Consider the following 15333-nt stretch of genomic DNA (forward strand, 5'->3'; position numbering starts at 1 on the left):
ATAAATCAAAAAGTAAATGACAGCTTTACAAGCATAACTGTGTGGGAAAATCATTTTTGGCAGCTTCTGCATAAGAACTCAAGAATAAAGAAAAAATAATATTGCATTTAAGTAGCACTTGTTTTGGAAATTAAGTTATCCCTTCTACCTCTGAAAGGTGTTGGGCTTCTCATTCTTTCTTCATTGCTCATGCAACAATTGAGAGATTCCTGGTGATTTCACTGAAGCAAATTTTCTACTGATTTTTAGTACCACATTCCAATAAAGAAGCATTTTGAAAACGTTTCTTCTGCATTTCAGTCCCATACATTTATCTCAATTTGAGCTCTAGGTTTACAGCAGTCGTGCTGCTGAGAGCTGTTGGACCTCAGTCTCTACTTATCTGATACAGTTAGGTGCTTGATACTTTACTGAAAACAGTGCCAGCAGTTGCTCTAGAGTACTGCATGAAGAATCTAGTAATGTCATTACTTTGGTGTTCAATTAACTTTTGATAAATGAGGAATGAAAACAAAATACAGTGTGTACCTACTTCTCTTCTGCATTTTCTTGTACATGCATTCTTCTCTCTGCTGATCTTATTAATTTTTCTTCTTTAAGACAGAAGTTTTGGTATATCTGCAAATAAGTAGTCAGTTTTTTGATTCTTAACAACGTTCTGTGCAGGAGGAATTTGGACTTGTTTTCTGATCCTAATTTACTGGGAGCTTGTTACAAATATGGTCCTAAAGCAGGTGGGAAGCTGACACTTGTGGGTTGACTTAAATCATAAAATCATTAAGGTTGGAAAAGACCTCTAAGGTCTTGTAGTCCATCTATCTTCCCATCACCACCATGCCCGCTTAACCATCCCTAAGTGTACACATCTACACGTTCCTTGAACATCTCCAGGGATGGTGACTGTACCACTTCCCTGGGTAACCTGTTCCAGTGCCTCACCACTCTTTCTGAAAATAATTTTCTCTTAATATCCAACCTGAATATGAGGCTCAATTTGAGGCAGTTAACTCTTGTCCTGTCCCTTGTTACCTGGGAGGGGAGACTGACCTTTCAGGCAGTTGTAGAGAGCTATAAAGTCTCCCCTGAACCTCCTGTTCTCCAGGCTAAATAATCCCAGTTCCCACGCGTGCTCCTTGTAAGACGTGCTCCAGACCCTTTACCAGCTTTGTTGCCCCTCATTGGAGATACTTCTATGCCTTAAAGTCTTGTAGTAAGGGGCCCAAAACTGAACACCATACTCAAGATGCTGTCTCACCAGGATTGAATACGGGGAGGTGATCACTTCCCTAGTCCTGCTGACTACACTGTTCCCCATATGAGCCAGGATGCCATTGACCTTCTTGGTCATCTGGGTGCACTGCTGTCTCACGTTCAGGCAGCTGTCAACTAATACCTTCAGAATCTTTTCTTCCCCACAGCTTTCCAGCCACTCTGCACCAAGCCTGTAGCTTGCATAGGATTGTTGTGACTTAAGTGCAGGGCCTAATACTTGGTCTTGTTGAACCTCACACCACTAGCTCCAGCCAGTCAGTCCAACCTATCCAGTTCCCTGTTTAAAGCCTTCCCACCTTCTAGCAGATTGACACTTCCTCCCAACTCGGTATCATCTTCAAGCTTACTGGGGATGCACTCAATCCACTTGTCTAGATAATCAATAAAGATTAAACAGGACTGGCCACAGTACTGACCACTGGAGAACACAACTTGTGACCAGCTTCTCTAGGACAGTGCTGTGGGAGGCAGTGTCAAAGGCTTTAATAAAGTCTAGGTAGACTACATCCACAAATGAAGATATAAAATAGTTTTGCTGATCTTTGGTGGAGTCCTGCCTTTTGTAGGTTTACAGAGATGACCCCATTCCTTGTTGGGTCAGGGAGGAAATGTCCTCACACAAGAACTGTACTTATCTTAACCAGATGAAAAAAAGTGGAATTCAGTGAGACTGTAGTAGTTAAGATCAGTGACTAGTGTCTACCTTCCATGCATATGATAAGTTTCTATTGTTATCAATCTTCTTCTGCAAGTAGCTTTTCATAGGGAAATTTAGTGGCTGACGTTCAATAGTTTGTATAGCATACTGTCAAATAACTTCATCAATCTGTTCTATTGTGGTGAGGTACCAAGCTTAATGGTAAAACACCAAAGATTTCTGAGAACGATACACAAGTAAAGTAGGTGTTAAAGCAGATATTCTGACTTTGACTGCTGTATCCATGAAAGGTTGTTTTTCAGTAGGTGAACAGTCCTTGTAGACATTCTGGGGTTTGTAAAAAATTTACTTCTGTTTGAATAGGTACGATCTCTTACCTCCAAAATCAGTGATGATGTGCACATTTTGTTTAAAACAGAATATAATCTTACACGCTGTTTCTTTGACAGGCTTTGCCCGTAATCTTTCTGAAGGAAGCAATGCTAACTATACAGAATATGTGGCTACCAGGTGGTACCGCTCCCCTGAACTCTTGCTTGGGTAAGTACAGTTTGTAAAATGGCCTTGATAAATCTTGACTGATTATTTGCATTTTCTCAAGCACCTTTTGTAATATTTGTCAATGGAGAACTGTAGTTGGTTTAGAGGGAAGATTTCAAGAGAATTCCAGATTTTCATTTATACTTGCTTATTCTTTCCTATTAAGCCAGCATAAATCGATATATATTCATCTGTCTTGAGCAGAACAGTATTTGACTGACTAAAGAATAAAACTGAATTACTGCAAATGTACTTGAGATGCACTTCTTAACATGCCCTTCAAAAGAAGTTTCTGTGGCTGTCCTGTCTGAAGTCTTCGTTTCATCAGCCAAATGTTGAATATTGCAGTGCAATCTTCATCGTGCTACATTCCTAGTTCTTTTCATCTTTTGGGTCAGAACTATGACTTTATTTTCATTCTCAGTTACCTTTCTCCACCACTGTTGAAATGGTATAGAAGAGGGGTACTAGCTTTTTATCATTTTTGAAGTACTACATCTGAAAGCATAGGAGTGGGCAATTCAAAAGCATCAGAAGTCAAGCAAGTGGAATGAAAGGCTGACTTGGCTGAACAAGGGTTTTCTTCTAGAGCTTAGACAGAAAAAATAAGTGCATGGTCTCTAGAAATGAGGTCAGACAACATGGATGGACTACAGACATGCTGTTTCCACTGTAGGGAGATAATTCATGCAGCTAAAGCTCAATTGGAGTTGATGATGTTGTCCAGAACTATAGGGAATGATAAAAAGGGCTTTTTGAAATGTTAAAAGCAAAAGGAAGACCAGAGATGGCCTTGTTCCTTTCTTTGATGATGATGGTTACTTCACTGATAGGGATGTAGATAAAGCAGAAACATTTAATGCCGTCTTCAGTTCTGCCTTTAACATCAGTAATGGGCTCTGGGAATCTCCGGAGCCCTGAGTTGGAGGACTTTGTGGGAATGATAAACTCCCAGCAAGCCCCAAGCTTGCGTGGGCTTCATTGCTTTAGCTGTGTATGGGACTCAGTGGGATTCATCCCAAGGTAATGAAAGAGCTGGTTGTTGTCATTGCAAGACCTCTCTCAATTATTTTTCAGTGGTCTTGGGAATCTGGAGAGGTCCAGGTTGGCTGGAAGCTGGCAAATGTCCCAGTTTTCAAGAAGGGAAGAAAAAGAAGACCCTGGTAATTGCAGGCCTGTCAGTCTTATTTCAGTGCCTGGTAAAATTATGGAGATTATTCTGGAGTTTTCAAAAAGCTCTTGAAAGACAATATGGTCATGGGTAGCAGCCAACACAGGTTCACAAGATGAAATTCCTGTTTAATGTGATTTTCTTTTATGACAAAGTAATCCACCTAGTTGACCAAGGGAAACCAATTGATGTAATCTTTCTGAATTTAAGCAAAGCTTCCAATACTGTTTCTCACAACATCTTTTTGAACAAAATCTCTAGCATAAAGCTACACAGAAACATAATACAAAGAATAAACAATTGGTTGATAGATTGAGCTCAAAAGATTATAGTAAATGGAGTTGGTTGCACCAGGTTGGCAAGCAGTCACTAGAGAGATTCCCCGGGGCTCCAATTTAGAGCTAGTTCTCCTTAATGTTTCTATAAATTATTTGGATATAAAACTTGAATGTATACTCACTTTGTAACTAATATTAAATTAGGTAGTGTTGTTGATTCCCTGCAGGGTGGGGCAGTCTTGCAGAGAGATCTTCTAAGACTAGAAGGCTGGGCAATCACCAGCTGCATGAATTTTAACAAGAGCAAGTGCCGGATTCTGCACCTGGGTTTGGGTAACTGAATAGATGTACAGACTGAAGGACAAGAGTCTGGAGAGCATCCCTGAGGAAATGGATCTGGGGGTTCTGGCTAATAACAAGTTAAACATGAGCCAGCAGCATGCCCTGGCAGCCAAGAGGGCAAACTGTACCCTAGGATGCACCAGGCCCAGCACTGCCAGCTGGGTGAGGGGGTTGTCCTCCTCTGCTCTGTGCTGTACAGCCTCATCTTCAGCACTGGGTGCAGTTTTGGGCACCACAATATAAGGACATAAAGCCATTAGAGAGTGTCCAAAGGAGGGCTACTAGGATACTGGAGTGACTAGAGGACAAGATGTGTGAGGTGCTATGAAGGCCCCTGTGCTTGCTGGGCACAGAGCAGAGGAGCTGAGGGGAGGCCTGATGGCGGCTGCAGCTCTCACAGGCAGCGCTGAGCTCTGCTCTGTGTGACAGCGACAGGGCCCGAGGGAACGGCATGGAGCTGTGTCAGGTTGGGGATTAGAAAAAGATTCTTAACCAGAGGGTGACTGAGTCCTGGAACAGGCTCCCCAGGGCAGTGGTCACGACTCTGAGCTGCTGGAGTTCACGAAACATTTGGACAACCCTCTCAGACATAGGGTTTGACATTGGATGGTCCTATATGGAGCCAGGAGTTGGACTCAGTGATCCCTGTGAGTACATTCCACCTTGGGATATTGTATGTTTCTGTAACTGATCAGGAAGAATTTGCTGAAGGAAGCTCTATGAATGATTTTAATAAAGTACTCAGAAGTAAGTGTGACATTGCCTGTGGGAGCAGTAGTTGCAATTTAATTTCACTTTTATTAATCTGTAAAATTAGCGTTTTACAACTTCATAAGGTTGAATTGCATGAACAAATTCACAGGGTGCACAAGTGTAGAAGAACAGACAGAAGTACCTGGAAATGTACTACTTGCAATCTTTCTATTACTATCAAGTTTTCCAGTGTGTTTCTCTAAACTATGTGAGCGTTCCAGTAAAATACAGTTCCTGTGTGTATAGCATATATGTATTTATATATGCGTATTCTTTAAGTAAGGAATTGGCAGCCACAGGAGCAATCAGAAAAGGATTGCTATGAGTTGTTAACATTCTTCAAGTGAAATGTTTCATGCTGCTGAGAAACAGGTCTTTGCTGGAACCCTTGATTAACTCTGAACCAGAGAATAGGCATTTCATGAATAGGTAAGGCACTGAATAACTATTCTGTCAAGAAAGTCATACAAGTATTCCCAGAGCTTTGCTAATCTTAATCAAATTGATATGTAGTTGTGTTGTTATATGCAGAATAGTATGTGAAAGTTGCCAATAAAAAAAAAACCACAAAACACAATGCTCTGGGTTTTTTTATATTTTGGAGAAAACTAATACTATTAAATTTACAGCAAAGAGCATGTCTATCATATGTGTACACTCACATATACTAATTTGAAAGAAAGCATCAGTCATGATCTTTACACTGCTGCAGCATTTTACACTTCGTCTATAATAGTAATTAGGACTTTAGAGGAAGACATGAAAAGCTTGGCTGACATGGTATCTGTCTGGCCTCAGTTTTCAAAGCTGTTTCGTTAACAGCGGAAATGTAGCAGGAATAATTTCTGTGTGTAATTGACTAAATTTGATTAGCTTGCAGAGGAAGGGAAGGGATATGTATATTTCATGAATATGACTTCAGCTTTGCTTGTGTAGGTTTTTAATGCCAAATTTTTCTGACACAACTTGATGTCTGTTTCTTGGCGATTCTGCTCTATTTCACAATCATCTTAAGGGAAGAGGGGAATGTCCTTCCCCTACTTTTTACCAAATCTTTGTAAGCATAACTAATATCTCAAAGTCTTCCCAGAATTGTTAAGCATTTATCTTTTATCAAACAAATTTTTAATTTTTTGTTTTAAAATGTATCAGGGATGTTTTTGGGTTTTTTTTTATGAAGTTCAAGCACTTGTAGTTCATGAGAAGAAAGAAATAGCTGCCTAATTATTCACTTAATATCCTAAATGACTTTGAGGAAGCTCAGGATCTGTTTCTTCAGCATTCGTGCCTTTAGATTGAAGATTGCAGTAGTTCACCACTATCTACTCCTCACACAAACATCTGTTCTCTGTATTTTCTAGCCTATATATGTGTGTATATGTATGTCTTACAAAACATGTGCAAGCCCATCATCTCTTCCAACTGTAGCATCCTTATTGCCTGTTCTTCCTTTAAATACTCTCTAGTCTTGAGAAACTGGAATAGGCTTTTCCAGTGTAACACCAACATCACTGAGTTCTGTTTCAGTTGAATTCTCACCATCACTTCAGTGCTGACCTAGCTTCTTTTGTCAGTGGCCTTTTAAAATACAGAGGGCCATCCACCCCACCACACAACACTGCCCCCATACAGAGACCACCTGCCCGAATTTTTCTCCAAATCCCAACCTGTGGCTTTGCTCCCAAGCAAGAAAATTGTCGCTTTATGATGCTTACAATTGTGTCTTGACCTGTGTTTCTTAACTCATGAATAGTTTTAAGAATAGCTTCAGGGGCCTTCTGTTTTCTCTCTTAAAATTTCACTGTAGGAAGGGTAAAACAAAGATTGCTTATATTTCTGTCCCCTCCGTGGTGAGATTCAGTATGTCTGTCAGTCTACTAAAAGCAATAGGAAAAAGCAGCGTACTGCAGAAGTACAACACGATCATTAACCTCTGGAGAAAAAGAGAAGTTACTTTAACTTACATAACTCATCTTGGTCAGAAAGGTTATTCTTGTATGTATGGGATTTTTTTCTTTTTTTTAAGAAAAGGTAACTGAGGTATTATCCTTGGGGATACTTAAGAATTTTTGTCCTGCCTTTCCAAGCAGCAACATGTCAAGCAATCCAGTGCAGAAACAGAGGACTTGATATTTGAGATTGCTTCTTTAATGTCAAGGTTTATTTTTCTGAGCTATAAGGAAGCAGGCCGTGGAAGACATAGCCAATAAATTAAAACAGCCTAGTAAGAAGGCAGTGTCAGTGAGTGAAAAACACTGTACATTCACTTTTCAGAGCCCCATATGGAAAGGCTGTGGATATGTGGTCTGTGGGCTGTATTCTGGGTGAGCTGAGTGATGGACAGCCCTTGTTCCCAGGGGAGAGCGAGATTGACCAGCTCTTTACCATTCAGAAGGTGCTAGGCCCACTGCCAGCTGAGCAGATGAAGCTCTTCTACAGCAACCCACGCTTCCATGGATTGAGGGTAAGAGATAGCTTTGTTCTTTTTTTTTTTATTAGTATTAATTTACACACATGGTATTTATACTGGTGTTGTTGTAAAGGTTCTTTTCGTTTAGTGTGTGTGCTCTGTTTTCTCTTGCATGCATTCCTGTGCAACTATAAGATATTTAGATCATGGAGCATTCATAATTCAAAGTTAAATTCTAATTATACCAAATACTGGGAAGTATAAATAAGTTCATTTTGCTGTTAAAAGCTGATTTTAAACAGATCTCTGGCTTTTCTTGTCATGAATGTTAGTGAAGGTACCAAACCTAACATTACTGTGCTAAGTGTGCACTGTGAAGTTCAACATTTGTATGTTTGAGGCGTGGAAGAATTGTGCCTGCTCTCTTAAGCCTTCTATGATGGCAGAATCTGGGCCTTGTATGCTGTTGTGGTGATAGAGGAGCTTTAGCCTATTTATTTGAATTCCTGGAGATTTAATGCTAGCCATATAAGTAAGAAAGCTGCTTGTTCCCATTCCAGGAGTTTGACAATGCCATGAATTAACAGAAGCCTGCTAGTGTGCAGAAGCTGCTTCAGTTGGCAAAATGCCAGATGAAATATATATATATATATATATTTACAAAAATAATAACTCAGTTATCTTTAATAATGCCTGGTCAGTGATTGTACTTGTGTTGCCTTGTAATTCCATTTTGGTTATCTCTTCTTTTTCTTTCTTAAGGTTTTGAGTTAGTTATTTTAGCTAGAAGGATAGCTAGTTCCTAAGATATTTTGATGAAGTTTGCACACCCTTCATTAGAGGTTTTTATAAGACAGTAAGACAAGCATTTCTTGCCAAGGTAATATATTTATTTCATCCTGTTTAGAACAGGGTTGTAAAGGATTTTCTATTTTTAAAAAATTATACCCTCTAAAGCAGTGCTAAAGCATTAGCTATAGCTAGAAGCTGTAAGCTAAATAAAGTACTCTCTCTTCAATATTATTTTACAACAATTCTAGTTGTGCACTGTAATTTTACTTGGCTAAATGCTATGCAATGTCTTAGGATGACAATGAAGCATCTTTGCTATGTAGCTTTACAGTAAAGTAATTCAAGAAGACAGCATGGACCTAATATGATTAGAACAGGGCCGAGTGTAATGAGTCTCTGTTCTTATCCAGGATCAGTATTTTATTACTTGGCCTCAGACATACTGCTGCCTTTTTATTCCCATCTGCAAAGTCAGGATGCCTTCTAAAAGAGAGCAGTTTTGAAATACTGAAGTCTGAATAATGATTTAAACATGAAAAATACTACAAAAAATGTTATTCAGAATATGATTTTTGTTACTTAATTGAAAAAAACAAATTCCACATTTAAGTACCACATTAAAATAACATTTTTTTTAATAGTAGCACTTAATATTGGAAGATATTCAGTTGTTTAGCAGATAGAAGCTATGCAAATCACTACAAGCTGGCACTGGCTGTTCACACAGTAAAAACTAGCCCATGAAATGGAAATGTTTATCTATGTGATTATCTGTAGGCTTTATGAATCTCTGTCATAACTGTAAGTACTACTATATTGTAGCACACAGTTTAAACAATTCTAATTCAGACACTCCAGCTCTACATGGACATGTGTGAAGGTGCCACATTTGCATACTTCATGTTTTCTTTCTGCTTATTCCTCCACTCATATACGTACACATCGTTTTCATCAATTTTGAGGATTAGTTAGTATTTAGTTGTATCTGTTCAAGTCCTTTTGAGGAGGGAACATCCATGGTATGCTGAAGATTCAAGAAAATAATCGAGGAACAGAAGGAACTTAAGGGCTGGTATCTTTATGGAAACAGGAGTGGTAATGCAGGGCTGTAATACTGTTCTGCGAGTCAGTTACAAATAAGATGGAGGACATGAACAAATCCAGTGAAGGGCAATCGCTTATTGAGTATTATTGAGTGCTTATTCAGCATTTTGATGTTTCTCTATTCATTTCAGAAGTGAAGTCTGATTTGTATCTGATTTATACTGAATATATTTTACCCTCTTGGATAGACTGAAGAACAGGGTTTGTTTTATTTAGAAGAATACTTCGCTTGTAACTAATTAGTGCCTCCTGAAATATCTATTTTCTTTATGTAAACTAGTGGAGGAAAAATGGAAGGCTTGGTTCACCGAGGTTGCTATCTAAGATCAATGAGGCATACTTGGACTTAAAAGTAAATAATTAAAATAAACTTTTCAGTCATTAAGAAACCACTTGAAAAGAAAGTAAAGTAAAAATAAATATACAGAGACTATTTAGAAACAAACACATTCAAACTCGTGTTCTTTCATTTTCCTTCAAAGCTCACGTAGTGTAATTTATGAAAAGTAATGCCAATACAAACAATAGATTGCACTTCATAGTGGTCTAGCATTTGCATACTTGCAGTGTACAATGCATTCTGCTTCCAAACAAAACACATCTTTGGAAGTTGATGTTTGTACTGCTGGATTACTCTTTAAATAAAGTTTGAAGTCAATATTTACTCTAAGGAAGGGGTACATATAAATAATATGCACCTGGCTGTAACAATCCTTTCAAAATGCAGAAATGGATGTAAAGGAATAAAAGTAATTTAAGACTTCTTGTTCATTGACAGTTCAGACCAAACATACAGTTGCTGTATGTTTTTGTATTACAGCAAATTTCTGCATAGAATGTTTTTTAATCTTCATATTTGTTGAGGTTCTTTTGTTTTTTTTTCTGTTGTCTTAATCATTGACCTAAATTTTGTAGTTATCTTACATTTTCAGTGATTTTAGGTATAACTCAATATTTTATGTGGGTATATTTTATGCATGGCTTGAGTCCATTTGGACATTTAACGATGGCTTTTTATGTCTCAGGTACGTGATTGCCAGTGCATATTCCCTGTTGTCAGTATTCTAGCTCTGATGTGTTAACTTTAGAGGGCTTTTTAGAAAACTCAATAGTTAAGATGTGTCTGAGATTAAACCAGGCTGAAACTGAAGCACTTGAACACTATTAAGCAAATACTACAACTCCAGGAACTGCTAACAAGCTATGTGGATCTCAGCTACATTGTTTTGGATAAACTGTAATTAATACCAATCTGCTGTCTGGCTGTTGTTTGGTTTAATTTTTCCAGAAGTTTCTGTGGCATTCAAATGCTCAGTTTTCTCTAAAAACAAGCATCGGTTGCAAAAATGGAAGATTTTTTGTGTGCTCATCTTGGAATGCCTGCCTTCATTTCTAATTCTGAAAACACTGGAATATATAAGATGAGCTTTTAAATTTGAAGTTACCTCACTGAAATCAGTTTGCCTATTTGTTTGACGTCAGCTCCATGCATGCCATTGTCTAGAACTGGATCTCAGATGCCTGTTTCTTTTAAGCTCATTGAACTTGACATTATATCACAACATAGAAATATCGAGCAGATTTTTTTTTCATTTGATTAAAAGGAAAAAGACTTTTCATTTCATTTGACTATAGCCTTGTTTACAAAGCAAACAACACAAAACAGAAATTCTGTGCTTTGTACTTTTTTCTTCCTTGAATCTTTCCTGCTGGTTAGGGCTAACTTCAAATACTGCCTTCATCTAGTTTTGTCAAGACTGTAGTTGACAAAAGCTGTCCTCCAGCAGCACGCACTACTTCTCATGATGTTTCCAGTTCTTTCATACTGCAACATGGTCTCAGGAGTAATCCCAAGCCTTACTGCAATCTCTCCTTGTGATGTTTTTTTTTCACTTAAACATTTTGGAATTGTCAATTCATCTTTGATATTTAATTACTACTACATTCACACAAAAGCAAAATTACCTATTTCTAAATTCTTTTCTTGGGTGGATGTTACTTACGTTATTTCTGAATCTTTAAAACACCCACCTCATGTCAATCATAGTACCACAAACCCTTTTATAGATCTGAGTTCATGTCTTATCATTTGAGAGAGGTTCCTTGAGTGCCCTACTAATCAAAAATACTTTCTTTGCTTGACTAGATTCATATTGCATTATCAGCAGTTATTTGTTTCATTGTGTTTTCAATGCTTCTGTAATTATGAACTAATTCAATACATATGCCTTCCATTAGGTTACATGCTTTTATTCACTGTATAAATTATATATTTTTTAAATGTTGTATTAATCTGTACCTTGTTTGCATTCTCAATATATTTTTATGGTGTATTACTTTGACAGTTCCCTGCAGTCAATCATCCACAATCTCTAGAGAGAAGATACTTGGGAATTTTAAGTGGTGTTTTGCTTGATCTTATGAAGGTAAACAAAATGTATTTATTTGTTATTACAAAACGAATGCATCTGTCTGTAACATATATGGAAATATTTGACTTTCCTAATAGAGTTCATTTTAAAAGTACTTGTGAATTTCCTCTTGAAATATTTTGATATCACCATGATCTATAGCCAGGCTTGATGTTTCTTAGGAAAATATCCCCTGCAAACGCCATGAAAATCTGTTGGAAATTGACTGATTTGGTAAGTAATATATATTCTAGACAAAAGAACTGCCATAGTTTGTGTCAGCATGTATACTGACAACCATTTGGATGTACAGGTCACCTTAACACTGGATGGTGAGCTCTCAACCTGCAAGAAATTTAGATCAATCCACAGTGATTGAAGATTAGATTAACCTGAGTTATTACTGTTAATTACTGGATGAGCATGAGGACATAAGCAGTAGATGTACAGTAAAATTTTACCTGTTTGAGTTCTTAATCTAGTTGTTATCAGTCACCTCTATTAAGTACATGATTTAAGTTGTTCTTCAGTCCTGTTTTGGAACATACCAGCTAGTTCCCCATGTCCAAGATGGGATGTAATTTCTTGCAGTGGTCTACGGAAAGCTGGCTTTCCTCAGAATGGCTGAACAGTGTAAAAACTTCACTGTGATGAGCTGTACTACAATCCTTCTGTTATTTCAGCCACAGTAAGGTGAAAGAGATTCACAATGACAAAAGTCACATTTAGAATAATTATATTCTATTTTCTAGTTCTCAAACTTTTTTCCCCTCAGCATTATAATTAGTTGTAACTCAAGCTGTAGTAGCACATGTTGCAAACAGTAATTTCAAGATGATTCCTCAGACCGTCATAACACATACTGAGGGGTTACTCTCATTTTCATTTTATATGAATTTTATATGTTATATAGCAGTGTCTTTTGGGTTCTTCAGGTGTGATAACCAGAGTTGAAATTGCAAAATGAAACTTCAAATGTTAAGGAAACAGATTTCTAAATAATTATGTTCTGTTGTTGTTTTTTAATTCAAGTAATTCTTTTAAATTTTTTTGTCCGTGTTACTCTATGAGGTTGCAAAGGTGAGGGATCCTCTAGAGGGGATATTTCGAGTTTGATCAACATTACATAGTTGAGAAGTTGGAACATTGTTCAAGAATGAGCAGAAGACTTAAAAGAAGAGATCAGAAAACACCTGTGGTTAAGCTGCATGCTGCAAATGCTCTACATATGTTGCTGTATGCCTTTCTCTTCTCCAGACACTGGGCATTCTAGCAAATATTCACAGTTGCTATGTTTCTTGTTATCTGCATTCCCAAGGACCTGAGATCTGATTACTAGATTACTCAATAACACACACCTCAATTTATGTCAGCCGACACTGACATGTGTACCTCTAGTTCTTTATATATCAATACTTAGGGAGCATTTCTGGACTAGATTAATTAAGAGCCATTCATTTACTATTGCTGCTCTTGTCTTCCTTTACAAATCTTCTTTTGCAAGCATGCACTTGGAAATTTGAATATGACGACTTGGGAAAAGTTGATTATTTCATGCTTATTCATATAATCTGTCATTATCCTTTGTTCATTAGCAGACATTTCTTCCCGAGTTCCCATTTGCTGCTAGAATACCTGAATAATCTGTAAATCTTTCTTACTTGTTTTAGCTGTCATTAGGTTTCAGACTTCCTAATGTCATCCACCGTGTCAAAGCAGTGCTTTTATGTTCTTTCTTTCTATACTGTCCTTGGCTCAAGTTCCTCTATTGCCTGTTCTGAGTTTTTCTTCATTTAAAAGCTCTGTTTTGTTAAGCTGACCGTGTTTGACGTTTTGTGGTGTTATGCCCATGAGATACTTTGTTTCTGCACTCTCAGAGTTTCTTGGACACCTGTCTTCTGATGGCAATTTTTCAGAAGGTTGTCTTGGAATTGCCCTACAGAAGTCGAAGTCTGCAGTCTTAAAGTTGTGTGTCCTATCCCTGATGGTTAACTGTCTCACTCTTCATTTGAATCCTAATGATAAACCTCTCAGGGTTGCTATATCTCCAACTATCTTCTGCAATCAGATTAACCTCCAAAACTTCACTGGAAGTGAATAGCAAGTCAGGTATAGTGAAGCCTAACTCTTGTTTGGTTTGCCTCTCCAGCAGTTAAATTAGAAAATTGCTACCAACATAGCCTAGAAATCTCCTGATAGTCCTAAACACCAACCCCTGGGGAACACCACTTGTGACCAGTCACCAGCTGGATTTAACTCCATTCACTACCACTTTCTGGGCCTGACCCTCTGGACAGTTCCTTACCCAGCAAAGAGTGTACCTGTCCAAGCCACGGGCTGCCAGTTTCTGCAGGAGAACGTTCTGGGAGACAGCGTCAAAGGCTTTGCTGAAGTCTAGGTGGACTACATCAACAACCTTTCCCTCATCTACCAGATGGGTCACTACATCATAGAAGGAGATCAGGTTGGTCAAGCAGGACCTGCCCTTCACAAACCCACGCTGGCTAGGTCTGATCCCTTAGTTGTCTCAAGGGAGATCGAATGGCATGTGTGGGACAATCTGCTCCTGAAACCTCCTGGGCACCAAGGTCAGGCTAACAGGCCTGTAGTTTCCTGGATCCTCCTTACAACTCTTCTTGTAGATGGGAGTCATACTGACAAGCCTCTGGCCTTCTGAAGCCTCACCAGTCAACCAGGAGTACTGACAGATGCTGGAAAGCAGCTCAGCTATCACTTCAGCCAGTTCCAGATGTATCTCATCTGGCCCCATAGACTTATGGGGGACCAGTTGGAATAGTAGGTCTCTTGACTGTTTCCTCTTGAATTATAAGGGGTTTATTCTGCTCCCCAGCTGAGTCTTCCTGGTCAGAGAGCAGAGGATAACTTTTAAAGACAGACATAAAGAAGGCATTGAGAACCTCAGCCTTTCCCTCATCCTCAGTGGTCATGTTCACAGCCTCATCCAGTAAAGAATAGAGATTCTCCTTGATCCTCCTCTTTCTGTTGATCTATTTGTAAGAGTTTTTTGTTCCCTTTTACCCCACTTACCAAGTTGAGTTCAAGCTGGGCTTTTACCTTTCTAATTTCCTCCCTGCACATTCTAACAACTTCTTTGTACTCTTTCTGAGTTGTCCATCCCTTCTTCCACAGGAGGTACTGCTAGGGTTTTAAAGGCAATAGAGACCAGCAGAAACAAGGAGGTGTTACAAAAAGAAGGAAAGTAAGTGCTCACCCATCCCTAAAGATCTAGGCACACAGAGAAGAAACTCCACAAAGGAGGAACCTCCAACAAGAGATCCTTCCTCAGTGGCAGTCAGCCCTTAAATGAGGTCTGAGAGTGATGAAGCCTGGCTCCACCCCTTCCAGTCACGCAGGTGAATTTCCTTCACCTGTGCTCCTGGGGCTGTCCAGATCTTTCCTTCAGGTGCTCATTCAGTGGTTCATGCTGTGACTCAGAAGTTCCCATACAGGTAGATTTTCTTTTTCTCCTGGAGTCTCAGGAAAAGCTCCTTGTTAATCTGTACCAGTCTTCTTCCCCACCGGCTTATCTTGCAGCTCAGTACAATTTAGGAACTAGTTGAGATAGAGTGCCACTCCTTTTC

At 38.6% G+C, this 15333-nt stretch overlaps 1 protein-coding gene across 1 annotated transcript in view; it reads left to right on the forward strand.

Annotated features, from left to right (window-relative positions):
* CDKL5 (cyclin dependent kinase like 5) overlaps positions 1-15333 on the forward strand; it is a 121637-nt gene that overhangs the window by 80208 nt on the left and 26096 nt on the right. Inside the window, exons 8-10 of the mRNA XM_065741363.1 lie at positions 2380-2470; positions 7289-7478; positions 11666-11746. Of these exons, the coding sequence (XP_065597435.1) occupies positions 2380-2470; positions 7289-7478; positions 11666-11746 (362 nt within the window). The remainder of the gene's footprint in view (positions 1-2379; positions 2471-7288; positions 7479-11665; positions 11747-15333) is intronic.

Source organism: Cyrtonyx montezumae, unplaced genomic scaffold (assembly GCF_038088225.1).
Source record: "Cyrtonyx montezumae isolate F1298 unplaced genomic scaffold, pur_monq_1.0 scaffold_3, whole genome shotgun sequence".
NCBI lineage: Eukaryota > Metazoa > Chordata > Aves > Galliformes > Odontophoridae > Cyrtonyx > Cyrtonyx montezumae.